This window comes from Phalaenopsis equestris, unplaced genomic scaffold, assembly GCF_001263595.1.
Source record: "Phalaenopsis equestris unplaced genomic scaffold, ASM126359v1 Scaffold000198, whole genome shotgun sequence".
Lineage (NCBI taxonomy): Eukaryota > Viridiplantae > Streptophyta > Magnoliopsida > Asparagales > Orchidaceae > Phalaenopsis > Phalaenopsis equestris.
In genome coordinates, this window is record NW_018164640.1 from 318,806 (window position 1) to 339,017 (window position 20,212).

At 33.0% G+C, this 20,212-nt stretch overlaps 1 protein-coding gene across 1 annotated transcript in view; it reads right to left on the reverse strand.

Moving 5' to 3' along the window:
• Positions 1 to 1,798: 1,798 nt before the first annotated feature.
• LOC110022602 (probable beta-1,3-galactosyltransferase 14) overlaps positions 1,799 to 20,212 on the reverse strand; it is a 34,151-nt gene continuing 15,737 nt past the window's right edge. Inside the window, exons 6-8 of the mRNA XM_020721638.1 lie at positions 13,034 to 13,176; positions 3,416 to 3,546; positions 1,799 to 2,094 (exon numbers count right to left, since the gene is read on the reverse strand). Of these exons, the coding sequence (XP_020577297.1) occupies positions 3,464 to 3,546; positions 13,034 to 13,176 (226 nt within the window). The 3' untranslated portion in view covers positions 1,799 to 2,094; positions 3,416 to 3,463. The remainder of the gene's footprint in view (positions 2,095 to 3,415; positions 3,547 to 13,033; positions 13,177 to 20,212) is intronic.

The window sequence follows — 20,212 nt, forward strand, 5'->3', positions numbered from 1 at the left end:
CGAAGAAGTCAGATATTCATTTATATTGCAATTTGTTTTGTCAAAATTGAAATTTATATACAAGGAATGTGTCGACACGAATCTATATACAGATGAACGATTCGGGTAAAAAAAATATGGTTGATCAGACGTAACTTGTAGACGGCCATCAGAGTTGGACGCTGGTGAATAGAGCGTCTTGTGGGATCTCTCACAATGCGGCGATTGGCCTAATGGCAAGGGATCTCTCATAAGGTGGAGATTATCAAGAAGCATCATTTCGAATTAGATGTCGACAGAGTCAAGGCTTAGTAAAACAGTCAATGAACTTCTTGTAGATTAAATCAGTCTTCTAGCTTTATCTTATGTGAATATATCTGTAAATTGTCAAAAAAGTCTCTCGGAAAGATCAATGAGGAGGGGGTTAATATGTATTTTTATAATACTGAGACATATTCCTATGAATAGGAGGTCAATCTAATAAATAAAGGCTAAACACTCACTGTACTCTCTCTCTCTCTCTTGCCCTATTTCTCGGACATTTTTGAATTCAACAAAATTTAGTACAAGAAAAGCTTTACATTTATCCATAACTCACAACGTCATTGCTGGTTCGAATCGTTCATATTACAATTTAGGTTTAGGGTTCCTGTAAATAAAATAAATTTGATTTTTAAATTTTGAGAGTGATTTCTAAAAATCTTTTTTAACTAAATTAATTTTTACAAACTTAATATTTCACTCAAATAAACTATTAATATTTTATTATAATAATAATGATAATAATTATTATTATAAATAAACTAAGAGTTAAAAACAGATATAATTCATTTCATAAAAAATTCAGCCTTTTTCTTAAAGTTATACCTCTAGCAAACATGTATTTTAATCTAAGAAATGAAATATATGATAATAATATTTTTTTTTTAATTAATCAAACTCAATTAAATTAAAAAAAAGATTACTTAATGTAATTTCCACATAATAAATGATTAGAGCTTAATCTTTTTTTAGCTATATATAGCAAAAAATAAATGTTCATATAAAATATTATAATATGATTCTGAAATTTTTATTTTATCGAACGGAAAAATTAGCATAAATATGGAATTCAAAGCACAAAAGCTTAATAGAAATTAATTAATGTAACTGAACGGTCTGATATTTGGGCAACATTATAGCTGAAATACATCAAAATCATGCAATTAAATGCTTGTAATCGCTTTAGGTCCCGTTTGGGGCGGCATTCGGGCGGCAACGGGGCGCTGTTTGGGGAGGCGTTCAGGGCGCAGCGAGCCGCATTTCGCCTAAAATGCAGGCCACGGGTTCGTCCCCGCAGCCCACATTTCTTACTTATTTGTTTACCGCTGCCCTCCTTGTTAGTGATTTGGAGCATTGTGATCTTCGTGCGCCCTAACATGCATTCGCCGAGTTTTTTTATGTTGAAATGATGTTTTTATGTGAAATGAAAGGCTTTCGCTGGTATATATGTAAATATTAGTAAATGTAATTTTAATTGTTTTTTTTAATAATCTTGATATTCACTATTAAGTGAGGTGTTTATCTGGATTTTTGTACTGTCATGAAATGAATTTTTGCTTATAAAGTATCAAATATATGACTATGACAGTTATGTTTCAAACTATGATACTATACAAGAGCAAAATGATTATTTGTCCACTGCACAATTGTTTTCAAATCACAATTGTTGAGATTAGAATCTAGAAAAAAAAGAAAAAAAAAAGTGTCTTATGACAATGAATTTAATTAAATCTTTATGAATACATGAGGACGAAGAGAGAAGACCAAAAGTCTTCCTTACATGAAATGGTCCCCTATTTATTGGAAATAGAATACAACATGAAGATATTATATTTCTAACCTTGCTTTAATGAGGATTGTACATGTTATTTTTGATATTTTACATATGCGGCCCCTGACCATCAATTGTATTAAGTCGTCCAAGTTGTGAGTCATCCAAACCGTGGGTCATATACGCTGCAGGTCGACCATGCTACCACTCATCAAGGCTGTTGGTAGTCCAAACTGTTGGTTCTCCAGACTGCAGGTCGTTCATACAACGAATCAACCAGGCTATCAGTCGTCCATATTACCCTGCGTGTGTATAACATAAATCTCGAAATAAATTTAATATTTTTTCAAACTCATCAGCTACAATTTTGCAACAAAAAAAAAAAAAAAAAAAAAACTTTCATTCTCCAAAACATTGTCAGTCTGCACATGTTCAAATCCAAGGCAACTCAGAACTTTTACAGCCAGCCCTGCAGCAAGGCAGTGCTAGTTGACATATTGTCCCAAGTCCTCAAAACGCTGTCCCAGTTCACAAGTGAAACAGTAAAAATTGTAGCCATGAAAGAAAAAAGGAAACATGAGCCATCATTGTTTGATCCTGTGGTCATGTTCCTAAACTATAGCTAGAGACAAGAGAATGGATATTTAAGTAAGTAGCACACAATTCTTATGTATTTACATATCTAGCACATAAGGTTTAATATTTGTTCATTTAAGTTATTTTGATATGACTTAAATAATATGATAATATAAATATATGACAAAGATTAAAAAAAATATTACATGCATTTAATATTATCAATCTTAAGAAATTTAAAATTTGATGCAAAACTCATTAAAATATATTTTATGTATACTATAAATCTATATTAAATATATTTAAAAATTTTAAAAAGTTATAATATCTATGCATAAATATATTTTATAATTATTAATATATAGTTTAAGAATATAATATTGAAATAAAAATTTATATATCAATATATCATACATTTTTTAACTATACCTAACATATACATTTTGTATTTCTTATTATAAATGATATCTTGACAAATATATAAAATAAAGTTTATAATTTATAATAAGGATATAATTTCTAATAAAATATAATTTCTAATAAAAAAATAAAAATATTGTTACTATATATATATATATATATATATATATATATATATATACTCATACATATAATCTCATAGCCCATTTAACATCTAAAACCACAACTAGCACAACCAAATTCTTCATTTTGTGATCCCATGAGCAATAGCCATGCTAAGGTATAGTATAAATATCAAGCTCACATTAAAATGATTTTAAATCTATATTTATAAATTTAATTTAATATAACTTATAAATTTACTGTTATATCGATGGGACTGGCCGTTCAATCTGGTTTTTGTTACTGTAAAAATGGCTTTAAATGTTAATTGGATTAGTCGTAAGCTTGGTTCATGGACAAACCGTTTGAACCGATCCGATACGGTTCGAGTTTTAAAACCTTGCTAGTAAAACCAACTTTATCCTGCCAATTTGGGGCATTTCATTTATATTGAGTCGAGTTAATTAAGAAAAAAAAGAGAGTTTTACAAAGAATAAATACACAGAATAAACATATCATGCTTGCCTTCCAAGTGCCCCTTAAACCGGATCGAGATCATGGAGGTTCAAATCATCAATCAGAAGCTGAGGTTGGACCAGCTGAACAAGTTTCCTTTCGATGGAGTTCCAACATCATCTGTTCAGGATTGCAGAGCCCTGAATGATGAGTTTCAGTAATGATTAATTCACATATTGAACAGAGTTTATGTCCATTGAGTGTTTTGATACAGGCAAGCATAGAAACTTAAGAGCTTTGGAATGAATGAAGGTGGGTGAATATGTAAATTAAACATTCTTTACATGGAATAACTTGGTTATATGCATGAACATCTATGTCAATATTTAGTTCTGAAAAGAAAAAAAAAAGACCTCCAATGTCTAATACCTCTAAAACTAATAGTAATGCCAAAAAATAAAAAAATTCTGGGAGGGATACTATCCAGTAAGATCCAGGTTCATAATTACCTTGGAAAGGCCCAAAACCAAGGTCTTTGCAGGCAAAACCAGCACATTAATTCACGAACCGATGGATTAGGCCATCCTCTACTGTTTTATAGACTAAGTCTTACATTAAATACCTTACTAAATTTCTACGGGTTCCCACTTCTTCTATATAGGGCTGTGAATTTTGTTAGAAAATCATTTATCGCTCCAAAATTGATTTGAATATTGGGCCCGGATCAAGATCAGATTGAAATAAAAGAGCAAAGCTACATGTCAAAATTTTGGAACGAATTTTTTTCAAGCTGGCCCCAGTGAAGCTTGAAATATGATCACTAACCCTAGTGATGTTAAGGCTGTGAATTTAGCAAATTTAGCTCAAAGCTCATTAATCGCTCGAAAATTGATTTGAATTTTGGCTCGAATTGAGATCGGATCGAAATAAATGAGCTGAGCTACAAATCAAAATTTTGGATCGAATTTTTTTATGCCGATTTTGAGCCAATCCCAACTTGATTTGAAATCGGATTGTTAATAACCTTACTTCTATATTTTGCTTTTGTTTGTTTGCATAAAAGTTTGCAGAACATCAACATCAAAATTTAGCACAAACAAGATAAGATTGAGTAAGAGCTCATGTCATTCAACATTTTAGCATGATATTGAGCTATGCTAGGGCTTGGCTATGGGGATGTTTGATCCAATCTCAAGGTAGCTAGCTTTCATTTGTTATTCCAATTAGAACTCACCATTAGACATTAAGTTTCTTCCAATCATATTGATTTTTGAATGACTACTCATCATCATCATCAATAGCCTTACCCGAACAAAGTACTTAGAACCAGCTTTATACATCCACATAATCCAATTGTTCCTGCTAACTATTGCCTAATATCTTTGTCTATTCATGAATAATCTTTTTGAAAAACTTCTATGAATGTTATATTATGTCCCACTCTTTTCCTTCCTAATTATTTGATCTACTTGTTTAAGGATGCATTTTGTACTCTTAGTTGTAGATGTTGAAAATATCAAATCCATTTTCAGTATCTTCTCTTCAATAAATATTTCTTCAACTAATCATCTAATACAATCATCCCTTAATTTATCAATTTTAATTTTTCCAGACTTCCATAGGGAGATCTACACTTATGTAAAAATTTATCCATATGAAGATCTTCACCTATGACAATGACATTCTTACTATTTAACAATTAAATCTTAATTCTCCATGATATCTTATTATTAGATAAAAGTACTGAGACACTTTCATCTAATCTACCCTCTATTAGGGGGGTGGTGGTACCGGGAACAATCCAATAAGATATTTTTCTCATTAACACCAATCCTAACTTCATCAATCAATATCGAACAGAAATAAAATTTGCTATCTCGATTTGTCACTAATCTTTAACTTATACTTTCATAAACATCCAAATAACTAGGAAAATCCATCTCAATGCCAGAAACTGATACAGTATATCCAAGGAAGCAAATTTGTGTAGTCAGAAAGTGATACTTCTTTCAATGACTATATAACTAGGCTGTCCAAAATATCTCAAAAATCTTCCATAAGCATTATAAGTGATTCTCCATTATACGGCAGTACACCAAAATATCATTACAACTATAAATTTTTCGACGATGGTATAAAACTGGTTCATTAGCCACAAAAAAAGTGCTTGGAGTATTGGACAATGGAAAGGGGCTGACTGTCCACGCGTACAATCCACCCCAAGACTTGAAAGCGATCTTCTATTCATATGATGGCTCATCTTGATCTGGTGATAACCATTATGCAAATCGATCGATCTTGAAGATGTGAACTCCATGTAATTGATCCAACAAATTATCTGGCTTTGAAATGGGGAATTGGTACTTGATAGTGATTTTTTTTTCACATCTCTACTATAAATACACATACTCCAAAAATCATCCTTCTTTAGCATAATCAAAGTTGAAATTGCACATAAAATGGTACTCAAACAGGTCAAGCCTGTAGCCAACAAATATGTAACATGCTCCTGCAAATCGTACTCAGTTGGTCACATTCGATAGAAAGATTGATTTGGATGATGGGCCCTGGAAAGAAAATTAAGGCTTGTTGGATCTCTCTCACTAGTGCCAACTTGGAAGCAAGATTGTTGACCAAGACATCCTAAAACTCCTTCAACTGTGGTTGCATTATCTCAGGTAGCTGTTTCTCGAACTTACTACCTCTAAGACAACCAATGCTAGTCGTATCAGTGCTTCTCTCGAGCTTTTATGAATGTAGCACCAATCCTGACTTCATCAATCAATATCGAACAGGAATAAAATTTGTTATCTCGATTTGTCACTAATCTTTAACTTATCCTTTCATAAACATCCAAATAACTAGAAAAATCAATCTCAATGCCAGAAGCTGATACAGTATATCCAAGGAAGCAAATTTGTGTGGTCAAAAAGTGATACTTCTTTCAATGACTATATAACTAGGCTGTCCAAAATATCTCAAAAATCTTCCATAAGCATTGTAAGTGATTCTCCATTATACAACAGCACACAAAAATATCATTACAACTATAAATTTTTCGACAATGGTATAAAACCGGTTCATTAGCCACAAAAAAGTGCTTGGAGTATTGGACAAGGGAAAGGGGTTGACTGTCCACTCATACAATCCACCCCAAGACTTGAAGCGATCTTCAATTCATATGATGGCTCATATTGATCTGGTGATAACCATTATGCAAATCGATCGATCTTGAAGATGTGAACTTCATGTAATTGATCCAACAAATCATCTGGCTTTGAAATGGGGAATTGGTACTTGATAGTGATTTTTTTTCACATATCTACTCACATCTCTACTATAAATACACATACTCCAAAAATCATCCTTCTTTAGCATAATCAAAGTTGAAATTGCACATAAAATGGTACTCAAACAGGTCAAGCCTGTAGCCAACAAATATGTAACATGCTCCTGCAAATCGTACTCAGTTGGTCACATTCGATAGAAAGATTGATTTGGATGATGGGCCCTGGAAAGAAAATTAAGGCTTGTTGGATCTCTCTCACTAGTGCCAACTTGGAAGCAAGATTGTTGACCAAGACATCCTAAAACTCCTTCAACTGTGGTTGCATTATCTCAGGTAGCTGTTTCTCGAACTTACTACCTCTAAGACAACCAATGCTAGTCGTATCAGTGCTTCTCTCGAGCTTTTATGAATGTAGCACCAATCCTGACTTCATCAATCAATATCGAACAGGAATAAAATTTGTTATCTCGATTTGTCACTAATCTTTAACTTATCCTTTCATAAACATCCAAATAACTAGAAAAATCAATCTCAATGCCAGAAGCTGATACAGTATATCCAAGGAAGCAAATTTGTGTGGTCAAAAAGTGATACTTCTTTCAATGACTATATAACTAGGCTGTCCAAAATATCTCAAAAATCTTCCATAAGCATTGTAAGTGATTCTCCATTATACAACAGCACACAAAAATATCATTACAACTATAAATTTTTCGACAATGGTATAAAACCGGTTCATTAGCCACAAAAAAGTGCTTGGAGTATTGGACAAGGGAAAGGGGTTGACTGTCCACTCATACAATCCACCCCAAGACTTGAAGCGATCTTCAATTCATATGATGGCTCATATTGATCTGGTGATAACCATTATGCAAATCGATCGATCTTGAAGATGTGAACTTCATGTAATTGATCCAACAAATCATCTGGCTTTGAAATGGGGAATTGGTACTTGATAGTGATTTTTTTTCACATATCTACTATAAATACACATACTCCAAAAACCATCCTTCTTTTGCATAATCAAAGTTGAAATTGCACATAACATGGTACTCAAACAGGTCAAGCCTGTAGCCAACAAATATGTAACACGCTCCTGCAATTCGTACTCAGTTGGTCACATTTGATAGGAAGATTGATTTGGATGATGGGCCCTGAAAAGAAAATTAAGGCATGTTGGATCTCTCTCACTAGTGCCAACTTGGAAGCTAGATTGTTGACCAAGGCATCCTAAAACTCCTTCAGCAATGGTTGCATTATCTCAGGTATCTGATTCTTGAACTTACTACCTCTAAGACAACCAATGCTAGTCGTATTGGTGCTTCTCTCGAGCTTTTATGACTGTAGCATGTATGTTTTAAGAAAGTGTAAATGCTCATTATTTCAAACTCTTTCCAAGGTAATAGTACAATGCGTCTCACATCATTGATGAAGAAATATATACTTTTGTAACCATCATGACATGTGTAATGATCGTAATGCCAAGAATAGAGCTATAGGTTGAGACAAGCATCTATTGGTATTATGTCACATCACATGCTCTTGGAACTTATCGCTAATAGAGAACTCCGCTAGATATCTTCTATCATCTGTAATCTCATTTCTTTCTCTAACATAGAAAATATGATCGTGTGTCCTTTTCTGTAGTAACACTCAACTTCTTTATCATTTAGGTAGACATCATAATCTCATAGTTGCCTCCATCAATGATAAGGCCGTACATATTTTCATTTACAAGTGCGCTCTTCTAGTCCACCAACTCACATTTCAGTATAAGTTGTTCAAATTCGACTGTGTACTTCTCCACAAATAAATCTCCTTGATGCAAATTGTGAAGTTCAAAGAATATATCTTGACGATAATATAAGAAAAGTATTTACATTGCATCTCTTTTTTCATTTTATACCAAATAGTTATTTTACTATGGCATTCTTGTTGTCGAAGGCATTTCGAATTTTCCTATCATAATAAATCTCCTTGAGTTTGATGGTTGTTAGCTTGACTCTTATGTCATATTGAACATCTTCGTATTAAAAAATTCATTCCATATTTTGAAGCAAATCAACGAACTCATCCAAATTCTTTAACTATCAAAATTCAACAAGTCAATTTTTGCCTTAAAGTTACCGTCTTTTCTCTAATATTTGATTGTGAATCGTTGGGTCATTAGTTCTTAATCACTGAAAAATTCTTGGTGGAAGTGGTTAAATTCCTATTTTCAACCTGACTTAGCCACCATTATGGCTGTGTGTGACCCTTTAAGATTGTTTTCTTTCAAACTTGGCAAGTCTTTATTGTAGTTGGATAATTTTGCTATATATATATATCCTCCATTTCTCTTTGGAAGCATAGTATCTCTTTCCCCTAATCAGGGTTTTGACCTAAAGCTGGAGAGCGATTTTGAGAGTGGTCGAAGGTGAGTTGTGAGCGGTTTATGGTTAGCGTTAGGGTTAAGGATAGAAAAGGTTATTTGATTGGGTGAATGAATTAGGTTATGTGAACTTAAGCTTTCCAATTTTTTTTTTTAAAAAGAGAATTCCTAAAAATTTAGAGTTTGTATAACTTTGATATAAAATGTCACTGTTCCAAAATTTCTAGAAGGTGTGAAAAGTTTTGGAATTAAAAAAAAAAGAATTCTTAAAAATTTAGCATTTGTATAGCTCTGATATAAAATGATACAATTCTAAAATTCCTAGAAGGTGTAAAAGGAACAGCATAAGTATTGAGAATGGTGTAGGTTGAAGAGAGGAATATGTAATTCAACAAAGTGATTGGGAATAAAAATAGGCAGCAATAATTGTTCTGAGGAAAGAGCAACCAAGAATATACGATCTGAATAAAAGTAGGAGAGGAATAAAGATTGGAAAGAATCCGCCACTTGCACTCTAACAAGAAGCAAAAATATCCATAAAAGCAAGATTAAAGCACTCCAAAAGAGGAATATCTAATAAGATATCTTAGCCTAACATAAATCAAAACCAGTATATCCTAGATCAGTCCAAAACAAAAGAAATATATAGTTCGCCTAGTGTTGGCTCTCGTACTAGTACTAATTAAGAAAAAGTAGGCCTATAGGGACAAGCCCAACCCGGGGCTGTTGTAAGCACTTTGACCATCTAGCAGAAACCAAACCTAACGGTTGGCTTGGTGACTTACATGACCATCTGGGACAAATGCGAGGGAAGAGATTCGCATCATTCTTTTGAGGTAGGAGAGTCTTCGCCTTCTTCACTAAAAACAACTAGGTCCTCAAAATACCACAACATATCAATGGCATTGAAGGTAACAAAAATGATGAAATTCCTTGACAAATCAATCGTATACATTCTTATTAATCTTCTTAACAATTTTGAATGGATTGTCAACTCTAGGTTTGAGTTTTGAAATGAACCTGCATGAAATATTTCATTTTACAGTCTAATCCGCACCAGATCTCCTTCCTTGAAGATTAGAGGCTTTTTGGACTAGTTAACCTATTTCTAATACCTCTTATTCAGCCTAGAAATATCATTCCTTATTTGCTCATTTAAAATCTAGATATATCTGACTATAGTATTTGCATCAATACAAAGCTCAATAGCGGGAAACATCGGTACTAGATCCAAATCTGTGAGAAGGTTCTGTCCATACACAATCTCAAAGGGGTTATGACTGGTCGACTAACTAGTGAAATTGTTATATGCAAATTCAATCTGAGAAAAAACCAAGTCTCACATTCAAATGTTTTTTTCTACAAAACAAGTGAGGAAACTTCCCAAATTGCAGTAGACCACCATAGATCAGTGCATTTGTTTATGGATGCACTTTTGAACTAAATTGAACATAAACTTTGTACACGTCTTTCACCTTAAAATCTCAAAAAATAATTGGACATTTTACATCTATTTAAAGTGATGGTTTTTAGTACACTATGAAGACAAACTATCCCATAAAGCATAAGTCCGCAATATGCCAAACATCCATCATACTGTGGAAAAGTACAATGTATGTCATCTCGAAGTTGTCTACCCCAATCAGAACAGTCTTTCCTTCACTATGTCCAAGGCAAACTCACAACAAGGTCTATGCTAACATCCATCCAAGGCAATTTTAGAACAAGTAATAGAGTTTAGAGACATGTGTTTTGTCCTCAAGTGTTGGAAAATGTCTTACATTGGTTAACATGTCTCTTCACACCTTCTACCCGTCTAACTCAATAGAATTATATTTCACTAATAAAAAAAAATCTTATCTCTGCCAAATTATATCATGTCTTCCCTCCACCCTAGCACTACCATAAGATGGTTTCCCTGAGTGAATTCTTAGGAATGCACACCTACTCTAATAAAACATATATCCATATGATCAGTGGAACTGCCCGTATAAATAAACTTAATAACAAACCCAAACCTCCTGGAAATAATCATTTTTAGCATGAGCATCATTCAATAATTCAAATCCCATTATTTTTTTTATTGCATAGTAGTGATCATTTAGTGGAGACGGCTTAACAAATCAGCTATTTTGTTCTGACTCCTAGGTTTGAGCTTAAGTACAAAATGGAATGAGGAAAAACTCTACCAAGGAAACTAATACTTTAATTGCTTCAAATAAAATCATAGGGTTTCCAGTAGAAATTAACTTTTAAAAAGACTTTAGAAATTATGTTTCGAAACACAGGACCACGATTAGCTTTCTAAGAACCAACCTGAGCACTTGGGAATATCCCAAACAGCAATGGATGATGGAGTACAGTTAGGGGAACAGAGCGCTCTGTTATCCTCATGATTGACATTCATTGCAAGCATCCAAGCCCCAAGTGTAACGTCTTCATTGCTGAACATGCGAAAGCTGACAAAAATAGTTTATATCAGCAATTTGTTAAATTTGGAAGACAAACTCGGACTGTCAGTGAGTTGGAAATACAACTTATCAGCTCATAAACATTAACTCATTAATGATTAGGAAAATTTACATTGGTACCACATAATTCTTATGAAATTACATATCTAACTATATTTATATTTGTGAAATTTGGTGCAATCAACCTATGCATAAAAAGGTTCATTTGGCTTTTAAACAGATATTGAAATGGTATTTTTGATGTGATGTTAAAAGATATAAGCGTTATGAACAAAAATATCGCTTCCCCCCCCCCCCCCCCCCCGGCTCTTAATTTTCTTTGACTATTTAGGAACCTCAATGACTCGTGATCAATGTAAAGAGTGCACTCACTCGCCAGCAAATAGTGATTGGTGATTAAAAGCTCGCACAATGACATAAGAAGTGAAATGGTTTTGGGAGTTGGTCGATCGTCAGTTCTGAGCAATTTAGGGTTAGGGTTAGAAAAGGGTATTTGATACACAATCTCAAAGGGGTTATGACTGGTGGACTAACTAGTGAAATTCTTATATGCAAATTCAATCTAAGAAAAAACCAAGTCTCACTTTCAAATGTTTTTTTCTACAAAACAAGTGAGGAGATTTCCCAAATTGCAGTAGACCGCCATAGATCAGTGCATTTGTTTATGGATGCACTTTTGAACTAAATTGAACATAAACTTTGTACATGTCTTTCACCTTAAAATCTCAAAAAATAATTGGACATTTTACATCTATTTAAAGTGATGGTTTTTAGTACACTATGAAGAGAAACTATCCCATAAAGCATAAGTCTGCAATATGCCAAACATCCATCATACTGTGGAAAAGTACAATGTATGTCATCTCGAGGTTGTCTACCCCAATCATAATAGTCTTTCCTTCACTATGTCCAAGGCAAACTCACAACAAGGTCTATGCTAACATCCATCCAAGACAATTTTAGAACAAGTAATAGAGTTTAGAGAGATGTGTTTTGTCCTCAAGTGTGGAAAATGTCTTACATTGATTAACATGTCTCTTCACACCTTCTACCAGTCTAACTCAATAGAATTCTATTTCACTAATAAAAAAAAATCTTATCTCTGCCAAATTATATCATGTCTTCCCTCCACCCTAGCACTACCATAAGATGGTTTCCCTGAGTGAATTCTTAGGAATGCACACCTATTCTAATAAAACATATATCCATATGATCAGTGGAACTGCCCGTATAAATAAACTTAATAACAAACCCAAACCTCCTGGAAATAATCATTTTTAGCATGAGCATCATTCAATAATTCAAATCCCATTATTTTTTTTATTGCATAGTTGTGATCATTCAGTGGAGAAGGCTTAACAAATCAGCTATTTTGTTCCGACTCCTAGGTTTGAGCTTAAGTACAAAATGGAATGAGGAAAAACTCTACCAAGGAAACTAATACTTTAATTGCTTCAAATAAAATCATAGGGTTTCCAGTAGAAATTAACTTTTAAAAAGACTTTAGAAATTATGTTTCGAAACACAGGACCACGATTAGCTTTCTAAGAACCAACCTGAGCACTTGGGAATATCCCAAACAGCAATGGATGATGGAGTACAGTTAGGGGAACAGAGCGCTCTGTTATCCTCATGATTGACATTCATTGCAAGCATCCAAGCCCCAAGTGTAACGTCTTCATTGCTGAACATGCGAAAGCTGACAAAAATAGTTTATATCAGCAATTTGTTAAATTTGGAAGACAAACTCGGACTGTCAGTGAGTTGGAAATACAACTTATCAGCTCATAAACATTAACTCATTAATGATTAGGAAAATTTACATTGGTACCACATAATTCTTATGAAATTACATATCTAACTATATTTATATTTGTGAAATTTGGTGCAATCAACCTATGCATAAAAAGGTTCATTTGGCTTTTAAACAGATATTGAAATGGTATTTTTGATGTGATGTTAAAAGATATAAGCGTTATGAACAAAAATATTAAAATTTAGGTGGTGAATATGTAAATACATAGGAAATATGTGGTATGTAAAGGAAAAGTTACAGGTAGAGAGAAAATAATGTTCCGTCTATACAACACTTATTACAGTAAGCTATTTATATAGGAGTTACATAAGAAAGGAAATATTGGATAAGTACAAATAATAAGGACCCATAACCAGAGAGCTGTATAAGCACTAATTTAAGTTCATTAATAGCCCCCGCAAACAAATAATATCTAGAAGAGATATTGCTAGTTTGTTCCGGAGATCACAGAACCTAGAAGTAGGTAGAGCTTTAGTGAGGATATCGGATGTGTATTCCTCTAACTGCAAGTATTGTAGAGTAATCTCCTTAGAATAAATGTGAGCATGAGTGAATTAATAGTCGATTTCAATATGCTTGATTCTTGTGTGGAAGACTAGATTTTTAGAGATGGTCATAGCGCACATGTTATCACAGAAAATTGTTGTAGGTGTAGTAATAGAGACTTTAAAATCTTGTAGCAGTTGTTGTAGCCATATAACCTCTGTCACTGCCAAAAAGATGATGTGATATTCAGCTTCAGTTGAGGACTGTGCAACTATTGGTAGCTTTTTCACATTCTGTGAGAGAAGATTAGGACCAATAAAAGTATAATACCAAGAAATAGAGCGTCTATCATGCACATCACTGGCCCAACTAGCATCAACATAAACTGTGATTGGTAACCCAAATTCGGATGATTCCTGTAGGTAACAGAGAAGACGCTTGAGATGTTGATAATGAGTCTTAAGCGGGTTTTGAAGCTGCTGAAAGAGAGAATTAACTGCAACCATAATATATGGTCGAGTTAAGGTGAAGTACTGTAAAGAGCCAACGAGTTGCCTATAGAGAGAGAGATTATGGAAGAGCTCGATTGAAGCAAAGAATTTCTTGGTAGAAGTAGTTTGAGGAGTAGGAACCGGTTTGCATGTAGTCATGCTCGCTCGATTCAATATCTCGTGGACATAGTTGGTTTAATTGAGAAGAAAGTCGCAATGGGTGTGGTTGATGTTGATCCTGAGAAAAGTAGATATCGAATCCATAAAGTTCATGGAGAAATGCTTTTGTAACCTAAAGTTGTTGTATCCTACCAATGTCATTACCGGTTAAAAATATATCATCGACATAAAGAAGAAGATAAAGTATACAAGAATTATGGCGATATATGTAGAAGGTACTAGTAGTGAATCCAAACTTAACGTAAATATGTGGTGAAAGTACTGTTCCACTATCGCGGAGCTTGCTTGAGTCCATAGATCGATTTTTGTAAGAGACATACATATGATGGGTATGTAAGATCTTCATAGCCAGAAGGTTAATGCATATAAATCGTTTCTTCAAGCCGACAATGTAAAAAGGAATTCAATATATCTAGTTGAAAGACTTTCCATTTATGATAAAGAGTGATACTAAGTAGGAGACTTATTGTAGGAATTTTTGCTACCGGGCTTAATGTATCCGTATAATTAAGACCGTACTTGTTGATATCCCAAGTCCGCAAGGCAAGTTTATATCGAGCAATAGATCCATCAGGATTACTTTTGATTTTATACGTCCACCTACTTCCAAGGACCAGATGATCGATAGGATAGGGAGCCAAATTCCACGTATGTTGTTTTTGCAGAGCATGAAATTCATCATCCATAGATTGTTGCCAATGTTTATATTTGATAACTTGTCGAAAATTGTGTGGTTCTTCCTGTAGAGATGTGTCATGTAAAAGATCGAGAATCACATTTTTAGGTAGAGAATCAATTTGAGAACGAGTGACCAAAGGGTGTTTTGAGTGAGGAGGTTTGACAATTAGATGAGGGTTGTTCGAGACAATATCTTGAGAGGAATTTGCAGCAGGTGGGTTTTCAGATATAGGCAATAGAGAGGATGCTGTTAAGGTTTCAGGTAGAGGCAGCAGAGAAGGCTTGGAAGGGGTTGTGGAGGTTGGATTTTACGTGAGCTAAATAGTGGATGTAGGGATAAGGTTGATAGGAGCAGTAGCTTGAGATACAGAAGAGTGACTTACGGGGTGTAGCTTGGGTGTGTAAGAAAAAACAGATTTATTAAAGGTTACATGTCGAGTGATGATTATTTTGCCTGTGGAAGGGTCAAAGCATTTATAACCTTTGAAAGTAGATGGGTAACCAAGAAAAACACATGAGAAGGATCTTTGTTGTAACTTGTTCCCATGTATGTGTGGTAGCCAAGGAAAGCATTGGCGGGGCAAACGATTTGAGACGTTCATAATTTGGAGCACTACCATAAAGAAGTTGCTAGGGAGATAAATGTCGAGTAACTTTGGAAGGTAAGGGGTTAATCAAATAGATAGTTGTATGAACTGTCTTGAGCCAAAGTGAAGAGGGAACATGAGAATCTGCATGTCCATTGATTTGATTGGTTTTTTTTAGGAAGCTTTACATGCATACCACTCAATTTTCATATATTCTTTAATATCTAGCAATGTAAACCTCAATGTTTACATATATATGCCACTTTACCTATGAATGAAAAGGAGTATTTCACTTTTAAAAGTTAAAGAATGGTATTTTTCATGTGATATGAAGGATTTGAGTGATATAAATGTAAAAAGTAAAGTTCAGATGTTAGATATGTAAATACTTAAAAACTGGGTGGTATGTATGTTAATGCTACTTTGTTTTCTTGCTGCAAGTTGCTTTGGTTAAAATTTCATCAGATTCCATATTGCAAATGGCTTTCCATCCCCTATATTTCATCACTTTGTATTCCTCTGTTTCCTCAAAATGTGCTGTTAATATTACCATAGATGTTTTCAATGTTTTGCTGAGATGTTCTTGTCGTTATTAGTCTATCCAGTAGCTGATTATGGCAATAAAGCAAGTAGAGTATTCTTTGTTATGTTTCTAATTTGGCCATTGCTTGTGTTGGAATAGTTTTGTGGTCGACTCCTATTAACAGCATTGCACTGTAAAAAGGAGCACAACCTTTCAATCCGTTGATTGCTTTCACGTTCTAGAACTACATTCATTGGGCTTTGTGGTTTTCTTTCTCTAGAAAATCCTGAATCTGCAGGAAGGTAGCTTACCATTGAAGCTTGCTATTTTCGTTCAAGCTGAGATCAGAAATTGTTGATTTTGTTGAGAACTGGGATTTTGACAATTAAAAACAAGTTTGAATGAATTTCTAAATTTTTTTCAGCCAGATCGGGATTATTTTTTATGATAAATGTAGTCATTCAAACATCATTGACTGGCTTTATAAAATTTAAATCTCGCCTTGTAATTGCGTTTTTGGGTGTGAATTCTTCGAGCACTTTGCAAGTATTGATGACTACTTCTTGGATCTTAAAATTTGTGATACCGTTTGTTTGTGATTGATTTTGTGTATGATTGTGATTTGTCAGTTCATTATATTTTAATTATCTTTTCTTATGTTGAGAATTCAAATTTCTAGAAAGATTTTGTTCATTTGCACAATTTTTTTGTTAAGTTTTATATTTTGACGACTTTTTAAACTAAAGTTTGAAATGAACTAAACATGGTTTCTTGTTTAAGATAAGAAAGATTAATTTTTACCTATATGTTTTTAAAGAAATGGATTTATTTACAAAATTAATTTTAATGAAAATTTGATCAACATATTATTCATATATGTAATTAATAATTTTTCCATGAAGAAAAACTTAAATATAAATATAGTCTATTCAAACACCAAAGAAAATATCCAAATTGGAAATACACAGATGAAAACCAAGCTGAGCGCGCTTTGCCCCATATGTATTTATTGTGGTAAATAGACAAATGGAGAAATATCTCGAGCTAAGAAGCACACCTTATAGAACCTTCTATTGTGTCTAAATAAAATAATATTACTAAGTGTGACAATGTACCTTTAGAAATAAGAGAAGAGCTACTTATTAATAATTAAAAAGAATTAAAACAAATTTTATATATGAAACATAATGAGAGGGTGATTAATATTTATGAAGAATTAGACATTCAACCCCTCTAACATTATGATCAGAGCGCATTTGAATCAATATCTAGATCAAAAAAATATCAATGAAGCTTCAAGGGAAGTTTGTTGAATCATTCCATATTAAAGAACCTAAAAAAAAAGTTGTAAAAAAGAATAATATGACACAAATGGGAATTAAGGAAAACATAGATAAGTGAATAAGAGATAGAATTGTGGAAAATATAACCAAATGGTTTATCAATTTGAAATGTCTTTCAATAAGATGAAGTTGGAGAGTTTGATCGTATAGTAGAGGCAATCACACAGTATAAATCAGGTTTTCGACTTCCATGCTATCATGAATTGAAAATTTCTCTACTTAAAAAAGAATTGCAAACAACTATGAAGGATGTGGAAGAACAAAAAAAATGGCAAGAGAATAAATGCACTAATGTTTGATAGGTGGATTGAAGTAGGGAACAATCTATAATTTTTCTTTATCATCATCTCATAATATATTTATGGAGTCAATAGATGCATCGCAATATTCAAAAAGCTGCATTAAAACTCTTTAAATCCTTAGATGCACAGATTGAGAAGGTTAGAGAAGAAAATATGATTCAAGTGATCACAAACAATCACTCAAACTATATTTTTGCAGGTTGATAATTTATAGTTTTTAATATATAAAAGATGCCTAATTCTTAACAGGAGAATGCTGATATATCTTCTATTCGTATTGCATATGTATATAGAGAAGCAAACGCACATACACTACACACCATCTACAACACATTGTATCGATCGGACATTAGAGGATATTGAAAAAAATGGCTAAAGTAAAAAAACATTACCAAGGCAGCTTTAAAATTATCTGGCTATACATATAATAATGGTGTAGTTTTTAAACAACAACAACAAAGCCTTAATCCCACTAATGGTGTAGTTTTTAAAGTGATGAAAAAATATATTTGTGGTGCAGAATTGGTGACATCGGATATCACTCGTTTTGCAACATCTTTTAACTCTTTTGAATACACATATATAAAAATAAAATTTAAAACATGTTTATTTTTTAAGATTAGAAAAAGCCCAAATTTAGTGTTGATTAAAAGGAGGAAAAAAACTCAGGAGATTATTCTTAATAATAGATTTTGGAATAGGGTGACTTACATTTTCAATGTTATAAACACAATAACAAAGATGTTAAGGTTAGTCAATTGTGATAAGCGATCAATAATGAGTTATATTTATGATGTAATAGATTTAAACAATGAAACAATCAGTAATGTATTTAGAGAAGATAAGAAAATATGAGTAATTTTTTTGCATTATTAAAGATGGAGGAATTAACTCCGACAACCATTATATCAAGCTAGATATTAACTTGAACTATAATTTTTTTTTTTTTGATAAAAGTAAATCCAAAATACATTCAAAAAGACAATCGATGGAAGGCTTATATGTACTCGTTAATAGGTTAGTGGGAAACCAAAACGATAAAATAACCATAGATCAACAACTTTTTATTTATAATTATGTTGAAGGCTTATTTTTCACAGAAAACTTCACACAATAGAGATAAAAAAACTTTAAATATGATTAATTGAAGCTTCTACATAATTTTGAGTTTTTAATTGATTTTTTTTTTTTTCTGAATCGGCGCTTAATTGTAATTTGACAGGTGGAGGACAATTTATCTTGCGTTAGTCGCAACTTTATAAACATTTGTTGTTAAAATTGCAAGATTGATTTGCAATGCTGTAAGGAGTGAGAAGTTGAGTATATTCTAACAAATAAATAATTTATGCATTTATTATATTTTTTTATATGCTCATTGAAAAAAGAGGAATCAATTAGATTAGAAGTATTTCAATGAACTAATTTCCGTTAAGTACAATCAACTTTAGCCAGAAGATTCAATTTGAGGTATGTTGCTGATTCAATCAGTTTTTATTCTATTGACGAAAGTTGTGAATGATTGTTGGGAGAAATAAATATTACTGGTGAGCAACAGTTTGATGATATAAATCTTACTTAGAGACAAATAAAAGATGCTTTAAGAGAATTGATCGAAGAAGGTCTGAAAAATTTAGTAGGTTCAAAAAATAAGGGGAATTCATTCACATTGAGGCCTAGTTCTCGTTGTCCTACATCCATTTTAATAATGCAAAAATAAAATGATAAAAGTGATGTTGACCTCATTTTGAGGTCATTACTCTTTTCCTTAGGATCCTAGGATCTAGCTCTAAGGGTTCCTATTGACTATCTTAAAAAAAAACTAGTATTGGAATCCAAGTATTGGAATCCATTCCCTTAGAAATTTCAGCTACTTCCTATTTCTCTTATGATGTCTAGCATTAATGATCTCAAAACCATCGTCGTATGATCGAGTGGTTAAAGACTATCATGTGGAAACTCAATGAAAAGTTCTCAATAGAATCTCAAGCCCAAGAAAAACCTCTTCAGGACTTTATCATCACACACACACACAAAATACACAAAATTCACTAAGTTGTGCAAGATCGGACTAGAATTGAGCTTAAAGGATGGGTAAAAATGCAAAATTCTCCAGACGACCTCCGATGATGAAATGGACTACGACAACGCGTCCGGGACATCAATTTTAGCTAGGAAAGACACTCATATAGTCATAATTCCGCACACGAGCAAATTGCACGCAAATCGATAAATTCGTCAAAACGACCTCCGACGACGAAACGGATCGCGTCAACGCATCCGGAACGTCAGAATTTCCTAAAAAGGACATCTATTTTGTTATGTTGTGACG